Source organism: Triplophysa rosa, linkage group LG10, assembly GCF_024868665.1.
Source record: "Triplophysa rosa linkage group LG10, Trosa_1v2, whole genome shotgun sequence".
In the NCBI taxonomy this organism is placed as follows: Eukaryota; Metazoa; Chordata; class Actinopteri; order Cypriniformes; family Nemacheilidae; genus Triplophysa; species Triplophysa rosa.
The window spans coordinates 15,780,694-15,795,870 of NC_079899.1; the positions used below are offsets into that span (position 1 = coordinate 15,780,694).

Consider the following 15,177-nt stretch of genomic DNA (forward strand, 5'->3'; position numbering starts at 1 on the left):
AATGCTTTCTCACCTTCAGACTTCCTTGTGGGTTTGACTTCTTTGCTGCCCAGTATATTATCAATTATTACACACACTGTTGCTGCCAATACAAGAATTTCCTCCTTTGCACAACATATCTCACCTATATTCACACTCAACAAAAACACTTTTTTAAAAACCTAAAACAAACTTTTCCCCTGTTCTACTTCACTAAAAATAAATGTCAAATTGTAAAAAAAAGTTTAGCTACGTCAACTACAAAACCAACTACAAAATTTTAAAGTACACACATAAAACAAGAAGGTTTATTAGTTCTAATTAATTACTCTAGTGATTCTCTAGACTAGAAGCAAGAACAATACAAGATCAGCCACAGAGCTTTAAAAACAATTAATGGACCAAAGGGTATTTAGAGCACAGGTCTTACATCTGCTAATATATTATGGGACGGAACTACTAACGAGTTGTTTTGACACAGTCTGGGTTGAAGAAATTGGATCAATACACATTCAGTAAAAGGTAAAGACACAATCTTAATAGGCCGTTCATTATTGTCACTCTCTGCTGGTTCTAACAGTGTGTGTGTGTGTGTGTGTGTGTGCGTGCGTGCGTGCGTGCGTGCGTGTGTGTGTGTGCGTGCGTGCGTGTTTGTGCGTGCGCGCTTTGCAAGGTCTCCCCTATAAATATATGTTCATTAATATTTATTATCAGTTTGTTAACTTAATTGCCACTTTTGTTATTTACGTATTTTGCCTATAAAATGCATTACAGTAAAATTGAATTGAGAAACAGAGATTAAGTGAAACAAACTAGTATTAGCCAGCCTTCTTCAGTTCACGTTCGAAAATACTATATAACTTCTGTGTCAATATGTATATAGAAGGCATCTGTGCGTGTGTATTTTTACGTTTCGTCCACGTCCGCATTGCATTGCCGTATTGGCTAATGCGCACCGACATCTAGTGGTAAAGAGGTGGATGTACCGTTGTACGTTAATTAGCACGCCACGTAAATACAACTTAAACGCATAATTTTAATCAGAATCAGAATCAGAAGAGCTTTATTGCCAAGTGTGCTTGCACACACAAGGAATTTTCTTTGGTGTTGGAAGCTTCTAGTACAGACATTCAACACAATGACAATACAATATAATACGATTTACAGTCTAAAAGATTCTAAATTGTGCATATATAAAATAAAGACTATTTTACAGAAAATGGGGGATAATAACATATAAGAGACATTGTACAGGGTAGTATATAGTAGAATAAACATATTAACAGATTGTATGTACACTTGTGCAAATGGATAATTTAGTAAGTACAGGTAGTGTTATATACATGTATACATAAGATGTAGATATAATAAGGCACTATAGTGCACACTATAGGAGTAGTGGAAGTGGAATATTGCTCTTAAGGAGCAGTTATCTGTTTAGGAGGGAGATTGCCTGGGGGAAGAAGCTGCTTCTGTGTCTGGAAGTCCTGGTGTTTGGTGCTCTAAAGCGCCGGCCAGAGGGCAGCAGATCAAAGAGTTTGTGTGCTGGGTGTGTGGAGTCAATGATGATTTTTCTTGCCCTGTTTTTCACTCTGGAATCGTACAGGTCCTGAAGTGTGGGCAGAGGAGCACCAATAATTTTCTCAGCACTACGAACTGTCCGTTGTAGTCTTCGTAGGTCTGATTTGGTGGCCGAGCCATACCAAACAGTAATTGAAGTGCACAGAACAGATTCGATGACCACTGAGTAGAACTGGGTCAGTAGCTCCTGTGGTAGGTTGAACTTCCTCAATTGACGAAGGAAGTATAACCTCTGCTGGGCCTTCTTTACAATGGAGTCTATGTGGGACTCCCACTTCAGGTCCTGAGAGATGGTGGAGCCCAGGAACCTGAATGACTCCACAGTATCCACAGTGCTGTCCAGGACAGCACTGTCCAGTGCTGTTAGTGTCTATTAACACTAATAGAAGCATTATCACATTTTTTATCAATCGTTTTGTTTTCCCCTTGGAGAACACACTGGAATTGTTACTTTTCTCTTCCTTTAACAGAAAGCACACTGTGGAGGCTGAGTATTTTATTCAGTTTAATTTAGTTATTTCAGCTTTCATTTATATTTTTTGTCCAAAATTAAGGTTAGTTTTCGTTAGTTTCCACGCAACACCGGTAGTATAATTGTATCCTTCATGTGTTTGTATTTTCTTGTGTCGGTTTATATTTTATATTACAGTACATTTTCCTTGCTACCTTGCCTTGCCGAAATTACTTTGTTAAATTGACATTTTAACAGGTTTACCTATTACAATTTTCAGGGCTAAGTGCTAAAACGTGGTGGGTTAGATTTCGTTATAATTTTTGCCCAATTAGTTGGAATTTCCAATTGCTTTAGTTTTAGTATTTTTAAATTTCGTAAATGACACGCCTGTCTACAAGACGTTCATTTTTTTTACTAAATGTGAAATTACAAATATTAACCATTTTCCCCAGTAGTTCACAAACAGGCATCCTGCTTACCCTCCCAGTCGCCGTGTGGCGCTGTTCCGCCACGGATAAACGTGCAGCGGCGCCTCGGCCATGTTGAAGTGTGGAGGAACTGCAGCCCGCCATTGTGTGTCTGATCTGCAGCTGTAGCGAGATAGAGAGAGTCGCGGGCGCAAACACTCTTAAAAACACACATTTTCCGTTCGCTTTAACCCGCAAACAAACGCGCAGTCTAACACACAGGGTCCGGGGAGAGAGAAATGTCAGCCAGCAGCCTTCTGGAGCAGGTAAAGAGAGGCATTTTTTGAACATTGAGCCGAAGTGGCGTCGAGGCGTTTTTTTTTCTCGCAGCGCGAGTTCAGGCCTTAGCTTTATATAAACCTTCACTTATTCTCCCTCTTTCCTCTCCACACTCACTCCTTCATGAATCACCTGGACCCAATCCAGAGACCGAAAGGCCAAGCAAATAAAGGTAGGTGAAGCGCTTCTGTGATGTTTGTCAGCTGTAATGGGTCTCGTGCTGCGCTGTTGCTGTTAGCAGGCCGTTTGTTCATATTCACTTCGTTATTGAATTAAGCTTTGAAATCTGCTTAAAAACAACCCGAAGGCATATACGAAAACGAGGGTGTCTGATCGGAGACAATTTGGCTTGTTTTGGTCACTTGCGGATCTAGAAAAAGCTTGTGTTTAGCCCACGTTGGTTAGCCGATTAGCACTCCGAGGCCGACCGTGCATCTAAAAGCGTGACACAAGCTCAGACACCTGACCGCCCACTTGGGTAGTATACTTCTGCACTGTTCTTGGGGTGTTTACGTCAGGTGTAGCAATGTGTTCGATTCACACGCCCTTAACAGAGTATCGCCATCATTAACGAAGAGACGGGAGTTAAACACGATGCTTTGAGAAACCTGTTGAGGGAATTTCCAGCATCGTATCTTACTCTGCGTAACAGAACCCTTCACCCTATTAAGTTACCAGATAAAGTAATGCATGTTACCACGCGGATTATTTTTTATGAGAGAAAATGTTTTCTTTTTTATATATTTTTATTTCTTAAGATTTTGGTTGAATCTGGAAAAGTTCTTATCTCTGATTTGTAAGATTTTAACAGCAGCAGCAAACGTTCGGTTTTGTTTCTCTGGAAGTAAATTATAGTTAATATAAATAGTTAATGACGTTTGTCACATCTGTATCATTACAGTACAGTACAAGATAAACCGTGAGTGTGTTCCCTAACTGTTCTTTATTTTTTTCCAGTGCAAAACGGAGCTGTCACTCAAAAGGATACTTTGAACGATGATGAGTTCGAGCCTTACCTGAATGCTCAGCCCAGACAGGTAGGTCTCGTTTCAGCACTGAACAAAAGATGGAACCCACAGAGCGAAAGAAGGGCAATTACTTTTGCTGCCTATTCTCTGTGGATCAGTATGGTCCATAATTGCATCCTGGTCTCTGAGCTTTGTTGTCATATTAAGGTGTCACTATGGTTCTCTGTGCATGGGATAAAGAGTTGTATAAAACGGTGTGTAGACTTGGGCTAAACGTCATACATGCTTACAGATTGTCAGTAATGTAGGGTATGTTTCTGAATGAGTCAGAATATTATGTAAAAAATTCAGCACAGTTGTTCACCAGGAAGTGATAAAAAGTGAATAAATTAAAATGAGGTAAACAAACAGACTTGCTTAAAAAGATTGTATTGAAATTTAAAAAATCTTAACTATCTAACCCTGTAATGATAATGATGTTTTGTCAATGAATGTTTCTCCTACTGAGAAAAAAGGACACGGATGAATGAAGGGGCTAGTTTTCACCCTGTCAAATGAATGCTGGGATCTTTTGGAGGGAATCTATGCCACTGCTGCCCTCAGAAAGCTGATTGCTAGTGTTGAAAATATGAAGAGACTAATAGTTGTGTACTTTGGGGGTGACCCAGTCTACAAACAATCCCAAGTGTTTGTGAAGCCCAGTTCTAAACATCTGAGGTTGTTGTTTATTTATTTTAGGACTGAAATGTTTTGTGCACCATGTCATTTAATGCTTGGCATCTATATCAGCGCATGTGAGTGGAGCGGTGTGTCGCTCTGCTCAATATTTCGCTCTATGACCGTGCGCTTTGCTCATATGACATTGAGGTTTATTCAGGTTTTATTTCAGAAAATAAACTGTTACATTGGGTAAGTGACACAATATCTTTTTAAGAGAAATAAATATAAATTTTATAATGTTTTTTAACTGAAATGAGCCTGTGTCAAACCTCTGGTCACCCGCTCACCTCAGCAAATGGACAAGGCGTTTGTAGTTGACACGCATGTCGTTGTGCTATTATTCAGGCTCATGCGGTGTACATGGGACAGTAATCCAGCAGCAAAAAAGCAAATCACCAAGAGGGCTGAGCGAGCGGAGCCTAATTTTCAGAAAATTTCAGAAAGATTTTCTCTGCTCTGCTAGAACCATTAACGCTCCCCGCTCCGATTCGTTCACATGCTCTGATGTATATTGTCTCATTTTGATGTGCTGTCAAGCTAGTGGTAATAATTGGATAAGTGGGAATATTTAGATAGTTAAATTACTCTATCGGCAAAGCAGATCATTGACACGGTAGAATATTTGTTTGACCTTGTTACCTGTTTTACTTCACTTGTTAATATAATGTTAATAGTTCACTTGTTTGCATTAACAAATTTTACAGCTGACTCATTTATTGTTTTTGTTTTTGCAGAGCAATGCCTATACGGCCATGTCCGACTCCTACATGCCCAGTTACTACAGCCCCTCTATAGGCTTTACCTACTCGCTGAATGAAGCAGCATGGTCTACTGGCGGTGACCCCCCCATGCCTTACCTGGCCTCCTATGGACAGCTTAGCAATGGGGAGCATCACTTCCTCCCAGATGCCATGTTTGGCCAATCAGGAGCACTGGGAAGCAACCCTTTCTTGGGACAGCATGGCTTCAACTTTTTTCCTAGTGGGATTGACTTGGCCTGGGGAAACAGCAGCTCTCAGGGACAGTCCACACAGAACTCAGGTTACAGCAGCAGTTATGCCTACGCTCCAAGCACGTTAGGAGGTGCTATGATTGATGGACAGTCTCCCTTTGCAGCCAACGAGCCACTCAACAAGGCCGTAGGAATGAATAGCTTGGATCAAGGCATGGCGGGGCTTAAGATCGGGGCTGCGGACATGGCACCCAAAGTTGTCGGTTCTGGACTTCCCGGAGGGCCACTGAGTCAAGTGTCGGCAGCTCCTACTATGCCTCCGGCCTCCATGGCTCCCCCAAAAACTGCATCTTGGGCGGACATTGCCAGCAAGCCTGCCAAACCACAGCCTAAGCTGAAAATCAAGGGAGGACTTGGCGGGACAAATTTGCCACCTCCTCCAATCAAACATAACATGGATATTGGAACGTGGGATAACAAGGGGACAGTGCCTAAACCACCAACCCCACATCAGGCTTCCATGCCCACCAACGGTCAGCCACCCAATCAGTCGTCCCCTCAACCGGGCACAACTGCAGGAGGGGTGCCGCAGCTACCCCTTAGCAATGGACAGCTGGTGCTTCCTGCTGGTCAGCTTGGGCAACATCCTCTTCCCCCTGGTGGGCAGCAAGGTGCTGTCCCACCTCCCTTGTCGCAAGGCCCCCCTCAACCTTCTCAACCAACCCGCTGGGTTCCCCCACGTAACCGTACCAACGGCTTTGCCGATGCGGTAGGTGGACCTGGCCAATCCCCTCCGAATTTAGGAATGGGTGGAGTTGCTGTTCCAGCAGAGCCGCACCCGGTTCTGGAGAAGTTGCGTATGGTGAACAACTACAATCCCAAGGACTTTGACTGGAACCCTAAGCACGGTCGCGTCTTCATCATCAAGAGCTACTCAGAGGATGACATCCATCGCTCCATTAAGTACAATATCTGGTGCAGCACGGAACATGGCAATAAGCGTCTGGACGCTGCGTACCGTTCACTGGCCAACAAAGGGCCACTCTATCTGCTCTTCAGTGTAAATGGCAGTGGGCACTTCTGTGGCGTAGCTGAGATGCGCTCGCCTGTGGACTACAACACCTGTGCAGGTGTGTGGTCGCAGGACAAATGGAAGGGTCGGTTTGATGTGCGCTGGATCTTTGTGAAGGACGTTCCAAACAGCCAACTGAGGCACATTCGTCTGGAAAACAACGAAAACAAACCGGTCACCAACTCCCGTGACACGCAGGAAGTTCCGTTGGATAAGGCACGTCAGGTGCTGAAGATCATTGCAAGTTACAAGCACACCACCTCCATTTTTGATGACTTCTCGCACTACGAGAAACGTCAGGAAGAGGAGGATTGTGTGAAAAAGGTAACCTGATTCTTCAAGGAGCTAAATCTGCTTTTTTTTCAAGTTAAAGGAACAGTTCCCCCAAGAATGGAAATTCTGTCTTCATTTACTCATCCTCAAGCTATTCCAAATCTGTTTAAAATTTATTTTGGTCTGATTGCCACCATTGTTCTGATGAACAAAAAAGAAGATATTTTGCAGAATGTAGGAAAGCAAACAATTCTCAGGCACTTTTTGACTACCACTTCCTACTATGGTAGTCAATGGTGGCCAGAACTGTTTGGTTACAAGAATTCTTCCAAATATCTTTCTCTGTCCAAATTTACACAGATTTGGAATAACTCAAGAGTGAGTAAATTATGACAGATGTTTTATTTCTGAATAAACTGTCTCTTTAAGTTCTTTCGTAGCGCTTCACAATAAAGTTGTATTTGTAAACAATTAAAGTATAAGCTATTGTGAACTAACTGATACTTCTACAGCATTCATTAATCTTAGTTCATGTTAATTTGAGCATTTACTAATACATCTTTAAAATAAATGTTGTAATTAACATTTATGCACCATGAAATAACATCAATTAACATTAAAAGAATTAATGCATGCTGAAAAATGATTGCTCATTGATACTTCAGGTTAGTTAATGCATTTACTAATGTTAACAAATACAATTTTAATTGTAAAGTGTTACCAGTTCTTTATATGTGAAACAATCCAAATGTAGTCATAAAGGGATAGTTCAGCAAAAAATGAAACTTGTCATCATTCACTAACCCCTACATTGTTCCAAATCTGTGTAAATTTGCTGAACACACAGGAAGAAATTTGGAAGAATGTCAGATCTCATCCACTATTTACTGCCATAGTAGGGAAAATAAATACCATGGGAGTCAGTGGGGGATGAGATTTGACAATCTACAAGATAGCTTCCTGTGTTTTCAGCAAAACAAAGAAATTTATACAGGTTTGGAACTAAATGACACAATTTTCATTTTTGGGTGAAGTATCACTTAAAAGTGAAAAAAGATTAATCTTAAATGGCTTATTTAGTTTTGTTCTTTTTAATTTAACACATCTCTCACCATGAACATAACCGTAGAATGTGGCATGGCATTAATAAAAAAATATATATATATATATTAGGGCTGTCAACGTTAACGCGTGCGATTAATTTTTTCAAATTAACGCGTGAGAAAATATTTATCGCAATTAACGCAGCATCCGTTTGTTTTGACATCCTTTGTCCAGCGTTACATTATGTAATCACGCTCTTATTCGTGTACAGGCTTTTAAACCACTTAAGCGCGATTTGAAACAGTTGCTTTGAGGCGTTCAATTAAGATAGACAGCTTCTAAACTGTGGGACGCGGCAAAACGCAACGAGAGGTCCAGTCTGGTGTAAACAGTCATGGGCTGAAGGCTGCGTCGGTGAATCGCTGTCAGACAGCGCATCCGTGTTAAGTTCTCTTTCGTGCTTGAATGGATAAAACCACACAAGATTATGTCAGAAAGCCCGTTTTGTCTAGCATTTTCTTAAGCACAGACTTCAAAGTGTAAAATAAAATCTTAAATGAATGCAAAGAGTTGTGAAAATGGGAGTGCGGTGATGGTCAGATCTGCGTACTGAGACAGCTCTTAAAGGGGCCGCGTTCTTAAACGTGCTGCTGTGACTCCTGTCACTAATGTTAATCAAAGAACAAAAAAAAGAAGAAATCAATGTGATTTTATAGCTTTAATGAGAATTCTTCTGCATTTAATTTATAATTTAGCATTAAAGACTGTAAAGTGTCCTTCAATTCCTACATGAGCTCTCAATTATACTGTTGAATGGCTATAATCATGTTAAAATAATCAATTTAATAGAGACACAGTTACAATACTAATATCAAATGTTAGCTTTCATAAAATGATGCTGTTAAAGAAATATGTGTTTCTACATCAATTTGAAGATTAAATGTGAATTATTAAAATGTAAAAGTATATTTTAAAATATAATTGTTGTGTGCGATTAATCGTGATTAATCACAGAAAAATGTGTGATTAATCAGATTATTTTTTTAATCGATTGACAGCACTAAAATATATATATAATATATATATATATATATATTTATATATATATATATATACACTCAAAAAAATACAAAACCTGCTGATTTCTTTCACAATTCCTTTCACATATTTTGTTCTGTACCTTTGTGCTTCTGAGATTATTTGGGTTTGTCTGATACCAAATAAATTAGTGTTGTACTAGGTCTGGACGCTATGGCCAAAATTTATATTGAAATATATTTATTTTCGGTCGATATGATATAATTCTGATAACGATATGAACAATATTACAAAAAAACGAAATATTAAATATAAATTGAGAGAGCCCTCTGATATGAACAATAAAATGCTGATCAAAACCATTCTAGATGCCAGCAGTGTGCAAAGCTACATATATGAATAAAATATTTTTGTATAGGCCTGTGCCCTTACCTTGTGTAAGTATCAAATATTACAATCATGTTACCAATAAAAGAGAGAATAACTAAATGTGCTTCAAAGCATAATTCCATAACTTCAAAATGTGTTTTAAAGCATGGGCGTTTCTTCAAAGCTCTGGGGTACAGGCCTCTCATTACATTTTTTCTTGAAAGCCTGCTTTTGACATATCTTAATTATTCATCTTCATTTATTAACGTCCACTGAATTTTATGTATGACTATATTTTCAGTTGTTGTTTTTTTGTCAAAACTATATACAAGATTTGCCATGCTCCTGCAATTTGACATTAAGAACCATTTAAATTAGTATCAGTGTCTTTTAGAGCTGCACGATTCTGGAGAAATTGAGAATCACGATTATTTTTTCAATTTGAGATTGCGATTCTTGTACAATTCTGAATGATGACTAAAAGTAATACATCATTTACTAGAGGTTCTGACAAAAAAAAAATTGGTGCTTCAAATTTATTACATATTTCATGGTAACCTACAGTAATTATAGTGAGAATTTTTTTACAACAAATACCATATGTAAACTATGCCTGGTTTCACAGACAAGGCTTAAGACTAGTCCCAGACTAAAATGAAAGTTTGAGTTGTCTTAACTGAAATTAACGCGCACTGACATACCTTAAAATATACCATTGCCATTGCTTTGTCTCAAGATGCACACCAGTAATGTTTTTTTACTGAGGCATTTTTATAAAAGTGACTTAAATATCCTAATTGGCATAGTCCTGGTTTAAGCTAAGCCTTGTCTGTGAAACTGGGCCCTAAAGTTTTTTTTTTTTTTTTTTAATGCAAAAGTTTAACTTCCTAAAAAGTATTAATGCATTGAATTAACTTGTATATGAATTTTTTATACTGTAAAACAAATTCATAAGATGACACTTGCAATTAAAGGTCTTTAGAAAGATTTGATCAATTTGCCTGACATCTACAGACTGCTTGAAGGGGTCTTTTTACAGAAAGACACTACTGTTAAACATAACGCAGTATTATCTCCCGTAAACGGTTTAAAATAACCTGAAAACATGAAATGCTGTGCAACTTGATGAAAAGTTCTAATAGCGCAGTTTCTCTATTAATGTAAATACAGTGATAAGCGCCACACACTCTCATGACGTGGTTTACCGTAATGATGGATATAACCGCGAACTCGGATTTGTCCGCGCTACAAACTGCAATCGTTAGTTTCGTTTGAAAACCTGTCTAGTTAAGATGTGAAGCATAATAATTAAAACAATGTAGTGCTGGCCGATATACCGGTTCATACCGGTGTGTATTCTTGTTATGATGAATTTTTAATATACTGCATTACCGGTGTAATGTTATGTCGCTTAAACAACGTGCGGAACGCGGCGCAGCGTGACACTGTTTCAGTGGGGCCCCTTTTCACTGTTGCCCTGTGACCGGCCATTCACACAAAATGCGTCTTTGTATGCCACGGCACTACTTTATCATAATTTTTCTATATAAACATGCGCTAAACGGAGGTGTTTGGATGTTTGCGTGCGTCTCGCGCATGAGCGGTATTGTTACATATTTCTTTCCCGTCACAATGGGAGCGCGCACCTCGCGGCTGAACAGCAGCACAAGTGTAACAATTGCAAGTTCGCATTACGTTATGTTAAATATACTCACGAACAAACATTTTCAAAAAACGATCGTGTTCCCCTCATATCTGCTCAATATAAGCATATAATATGATGTGTTTTTAGTTTGAACTGTTTCTCTATATGCTATGATGAGAAATAAGGGTCAGTAGAGGAAGGAGAATTGACAGCGTGATGCGATCGCTTTCCTCTCACATATCTAATTTAAGCCTTTGTTTTATGATTAAAAAATATGATTTCAGGAAATCATGACGCCATTGTGACTATGTAAAACACAACAGACATCACATACATGTTTTAATGGTATAATTGTTACTATTTTGTTTTCGACTATTAATTTTTTGGTGGATGCTCATAACTCTTGAAGTTAGGAGCACCAGTGCTTCCAAGGAAATAAGTTCATTCCGTGCCCTGTTCTCTATTTATTTGCTTAAATATTATGTATGCAAGTTACCTTCGCATGCTATTCAGTTGTTAAAGAAGTCTAAACATTGCAGTTATTATAGGGCATACTGTCACCATGACAGTATAAAAGGGCATTTTAAGTCAATCAACAGCACTATTTCCTCTCTCAATCAGTGTTTGAATCGAGATCCCAATCTTTTAACGATTAATCGTGCCGCTCTAGTGTCTTTCATGCAGATGCTTCAGTTTCTTAACTATAAAAAAACTGTATGAAATTTGCCATTCTGTCCTCAAAATTGACATTGAGAACTGTTTAAACTTGTTTGTTTATTTTCCGACAAAACGTGTATTTAAGACAAAATGAGATGATACGTTATAACTTGTGCATCATGGCTGTCGCACACCATGAACACAACAGCATTTAATCCTTGAATTTAATACTGTTACAAGCATTAGTAAGTTGCAGATCCGTTTTGTAAATGAAAATACGGACAAAAATTATCAATGTTAAACTTAAACTAGAGATTTATCCTAAATATAAGTATTTATTTAAGTGAGTGCCGCGAAGCAGAGCAAGGGCTTAGACCCGACGTGTAATGTATATTGAAAAATCGAAAATGTGTTTAAATACCATATCACAGTTACCTAAATTAATTATATTGCGATAGGGCTGGACATTAATTAGATAATATCTATGTCGTACACTTGTTTGCGTATGGGTATTAACACAGGATAAAAATGTTTAGTTCAGTTTGATAAATGCTGTACAGATGTTGTTGTTTGTAATGATACAGGTAATAGAAATGCAGTTGTGTGGTTTGTTCGGCCAGCTGATTGTCTCGTTTGACCAGAGTGCTAGTGTGTCAAATGACAAAAAACACAGTTCAAAAACTGGGAGGGTTAAACCCACCTTAAAAACTCCCACAGGTGTGCTGGAGGCTTTGTCTGTTTAGTTCAGAACTACAAAAGAACATCTGTGTTTTGGTTTTGTTAGTTATTTTTTTCAGCCACATCAATTCTCAAGTAACATGACAAACACTTCTCAGCAGCCTATGCTTATTTCAGATCTGACCAAACATCTGCATACTGCTGCTTTTGTGTGTGGATGCTTTTTACAAAACAGTGACAGAACACATGGTGGACTTTTTTCTCAAATGCCACAAAAAAGTAGATGATAAAAACTTGATTTATTTTATCTCTTCTTTTGCCGCCTTTGTTTTTTTTACAGTACCGTGTTTTTATTTTGTGAGAAGAGTCATTTATATTATCTTGACAAAGTATTTATCAAAATAAGTTGCATGTTGAATTGACATGTTTTCTGTCCTATTTATTTTCGGTGCTGTTGAAGCTCAAGTTTTTCTTTTTTATGGAGATTTCATTGAACAAGTAAAATGGGAATTGAGGTCCAGAAAATACTTTTCTTCTCTGAAAATTCTCTGTTTGTGGGCTGACATTCTTGTAGGCCTATGTTTTTAACAGAAAGTGATAAATTTTAGGCAAATCAGTTGTAATGGCTTTATGCTGCAGTTTTACTAATTGTCCCAATAATAGAACTTAAGATGTTAATGACATTTTATTTCCCTTGGTTACATCTTCGTTTCCTCCTTTTGTGCTTTTTCTAAGAAATCCAGTGTTGAATTTCTTGCTTCATATCGGCTTAGATAAATAACTGTTAGTATTATTCCGGTTTTAAAACAACTCGCAATTTAATTTCAAATTTAAGAATGTAGTGCAATGTTTACTTGGTCAGGTTGTACAGTACAAGTTGAACAGTTGTTCAGGCTCAACTTAAAGTTTGGGACTAAAGTAGTCATGTGCTTGATACAGAAGTTTCACAGCTGTATAATGTGTTTTTTTCAGTAGTGTATGATCCTACTTTCTGTAGTTTGTTTTGAGGGATATTTGATAGTAGTTGAAGTGAACTTGACAACCATGTTTGTGTTTCTGGGCAGGTGGAGGTTCAAGGGAGTGATCCATACTCCAGTAACTCCAGTCGGAGCCACTACAGAATGCAGGTGATACATCTTGTAGATTTACATCTTCCTCTTGTAGATTCTTCCTCTTATCCTTTATCTGTCAAGTGTGTTTGTAAATTAGTCTGTTGTTTTATATAGTCACAATACAAAAGAAAATATTAATGGATCTTTTTTTAAACTTTTGCCACCTGAAAAAATTATGAAGTTGAAAAAACATGTAATCTCAAAATGATCCTGCCAGTGTGCATTGCTAATTATATATATATATATATTGTTTTTCCAGGATCGCCAAGGACGTGTGAAGTAACAAGCACTGCTTTGGGCAAAAGACTGACAGGCCCTGTGCTATCTCCCCAATAATACAACCAGATATTTTCAGAAATTTCTTAGGAGAAAGATTTAACCAAGGATTCAAAACGAGGAAAAAACTAAATGAAGACTCTTTGATTTTCTGTTGACCTAAAAGACTTACTTCGAACTTGTAGTAAAAGAAAATGACATGATTATACATAGGACTACAACTTAATAATTCTATAGGATTCTAATAGTGAACCCAGTACTTCCTTTTTTGGTCCCATTTTTGTTCCACTGCCTCTTATTTTTCTCCCCATTTTCTGTTTTCTTTTTTTAAAGAGAAACATCTGATTTTACAGTCCAAGCACAAGGCTTTTGCTTCTCTCTTACTGGAATATTTGAGTTTTTTTAATGTTGATTTCTAGTGCCTGGATCCTGTATAGGCATTTCCCCCTTATTCTGTTAATCCCTCCCCCTCTTTATTGGATCTAAACTATCCAATCAGAACACAAAGTGGGCGTTGCCTTTTCAGTGGATGTTCCATTGTTGGTAATTGGCTAGTAGTCAGTATAAAGCATTGTTACCTTCTGAAAAAAAGTTTATCTACAGCCCTCTGCCATGATTATATATTGGGAAAAAAGTTGTAATTCAAAGAAATCAAATGATTGTCCTGAGTTGTATTTCTGTTCCAGTTTTGTTTTTGTGTTGGTAATAGAGGGTGTTTGGCGGGGGAAGGTAAACAGAAGCAGATTTGTTGAGTTTAGGCTTTGGTCATTGGATCAGTTTTATAGTGTACAAAAGGGGCCGTGTTTGACAGTTGTCATCTTATTTTCCATTTACTCATTTTTCAATTTAAAGAAAAATTGTTGTTATGGGCTGCTCTTCTCCCGTCATCTTTTCTTTCTCGTCTTTCTCTTCCGTTTCTTAAGTCATTGAGATGGGCCTTGCACCCTCTCTTTTTCATAATCAGTTCATTAAAAATAAATATGGTATACTCGGCAGAACTTGTGTTGCATTTTCCCCTTGTTTGACTAAATATTATCCCATGCACTAACCTGTGTCCTAAACTGCCTGGTCCCCCAACCTCCCAGCACCCACACTTCTGTTCCACACTAGCTGTCTGCACACTTTGCCCTTTACTCTCTTCTACCATGTTCATGTCAGTGCATTAAATGACTCCTGCAAAAACTGCTGGCATTTAGCAGTGTCAGAATAAAGATGCTGCACAAAGCTTAAAGTCTGTTTGCTTTTTGAAGGAGTGGATTAGAAATGACCAGAAACGTGGTATTACATGGGATTAATTGTGATAGTTCACCCAAAAATGAAAATTCTGTTGTCATTTACTCACCCTCTTCTCATTTCAAACCTGTATGACTTCTTCCGCAGAACACTAAAGATGATATTTTGAAGAATGTTGGTAACCCAACAGCGGCGGTACCCACTCACTTCTATTGTATGGACAAAATGCAATGCAAGTCAATGTTCATGTCAATGTTACCAACATGCTTCAAAATATATTTTGTTCTGCAAAAGAAATTAACTTGCGCATGTTTGAAATGGCAAGAGGGTGAGTTAATGATGGCATAATTTTTTGTGTGTGTAAACTATCACTTTAATTT

The 15,177-nt window shown here is 38.2% G+C and overlaps 1 protein-coding gene across 1 annotated transcript; it reads left to right on the top strand.

Annotated features, from left to right (window-relative positions):
- The first annotated feature begins 2,556 nt into the window (after positions 1 to 2,556).
- On the top strand, positions 2,557 to 14,788 carry ythdf2 (YTH N6-methyladenosine RNA binding protein F2). The gene is made up of 6 exons (XM_057344166.1): positions 2,557 to 2,747; positions 2,908 to 2,932; positions 3,718 to 3,797; positions 5,183 to 6,796; positions 13,241 to 13,303; positions 13,548 to 14,788. Exons 1-6 carry the CDS (start codon positions 2,721 to 2,723, stop codon positions 13,569 to 13,571), a joined length of 1,833 nt encoding a protein of 610 aa, XP_057200149.1. The 5' UTR covers positions 2,557 to 2,720; the 3' UTR covers positions 13,572 to 14,788.
- The last annotated feature ends 389 nt before the right edge of the window (positions 14,789 to 15,177 follow it).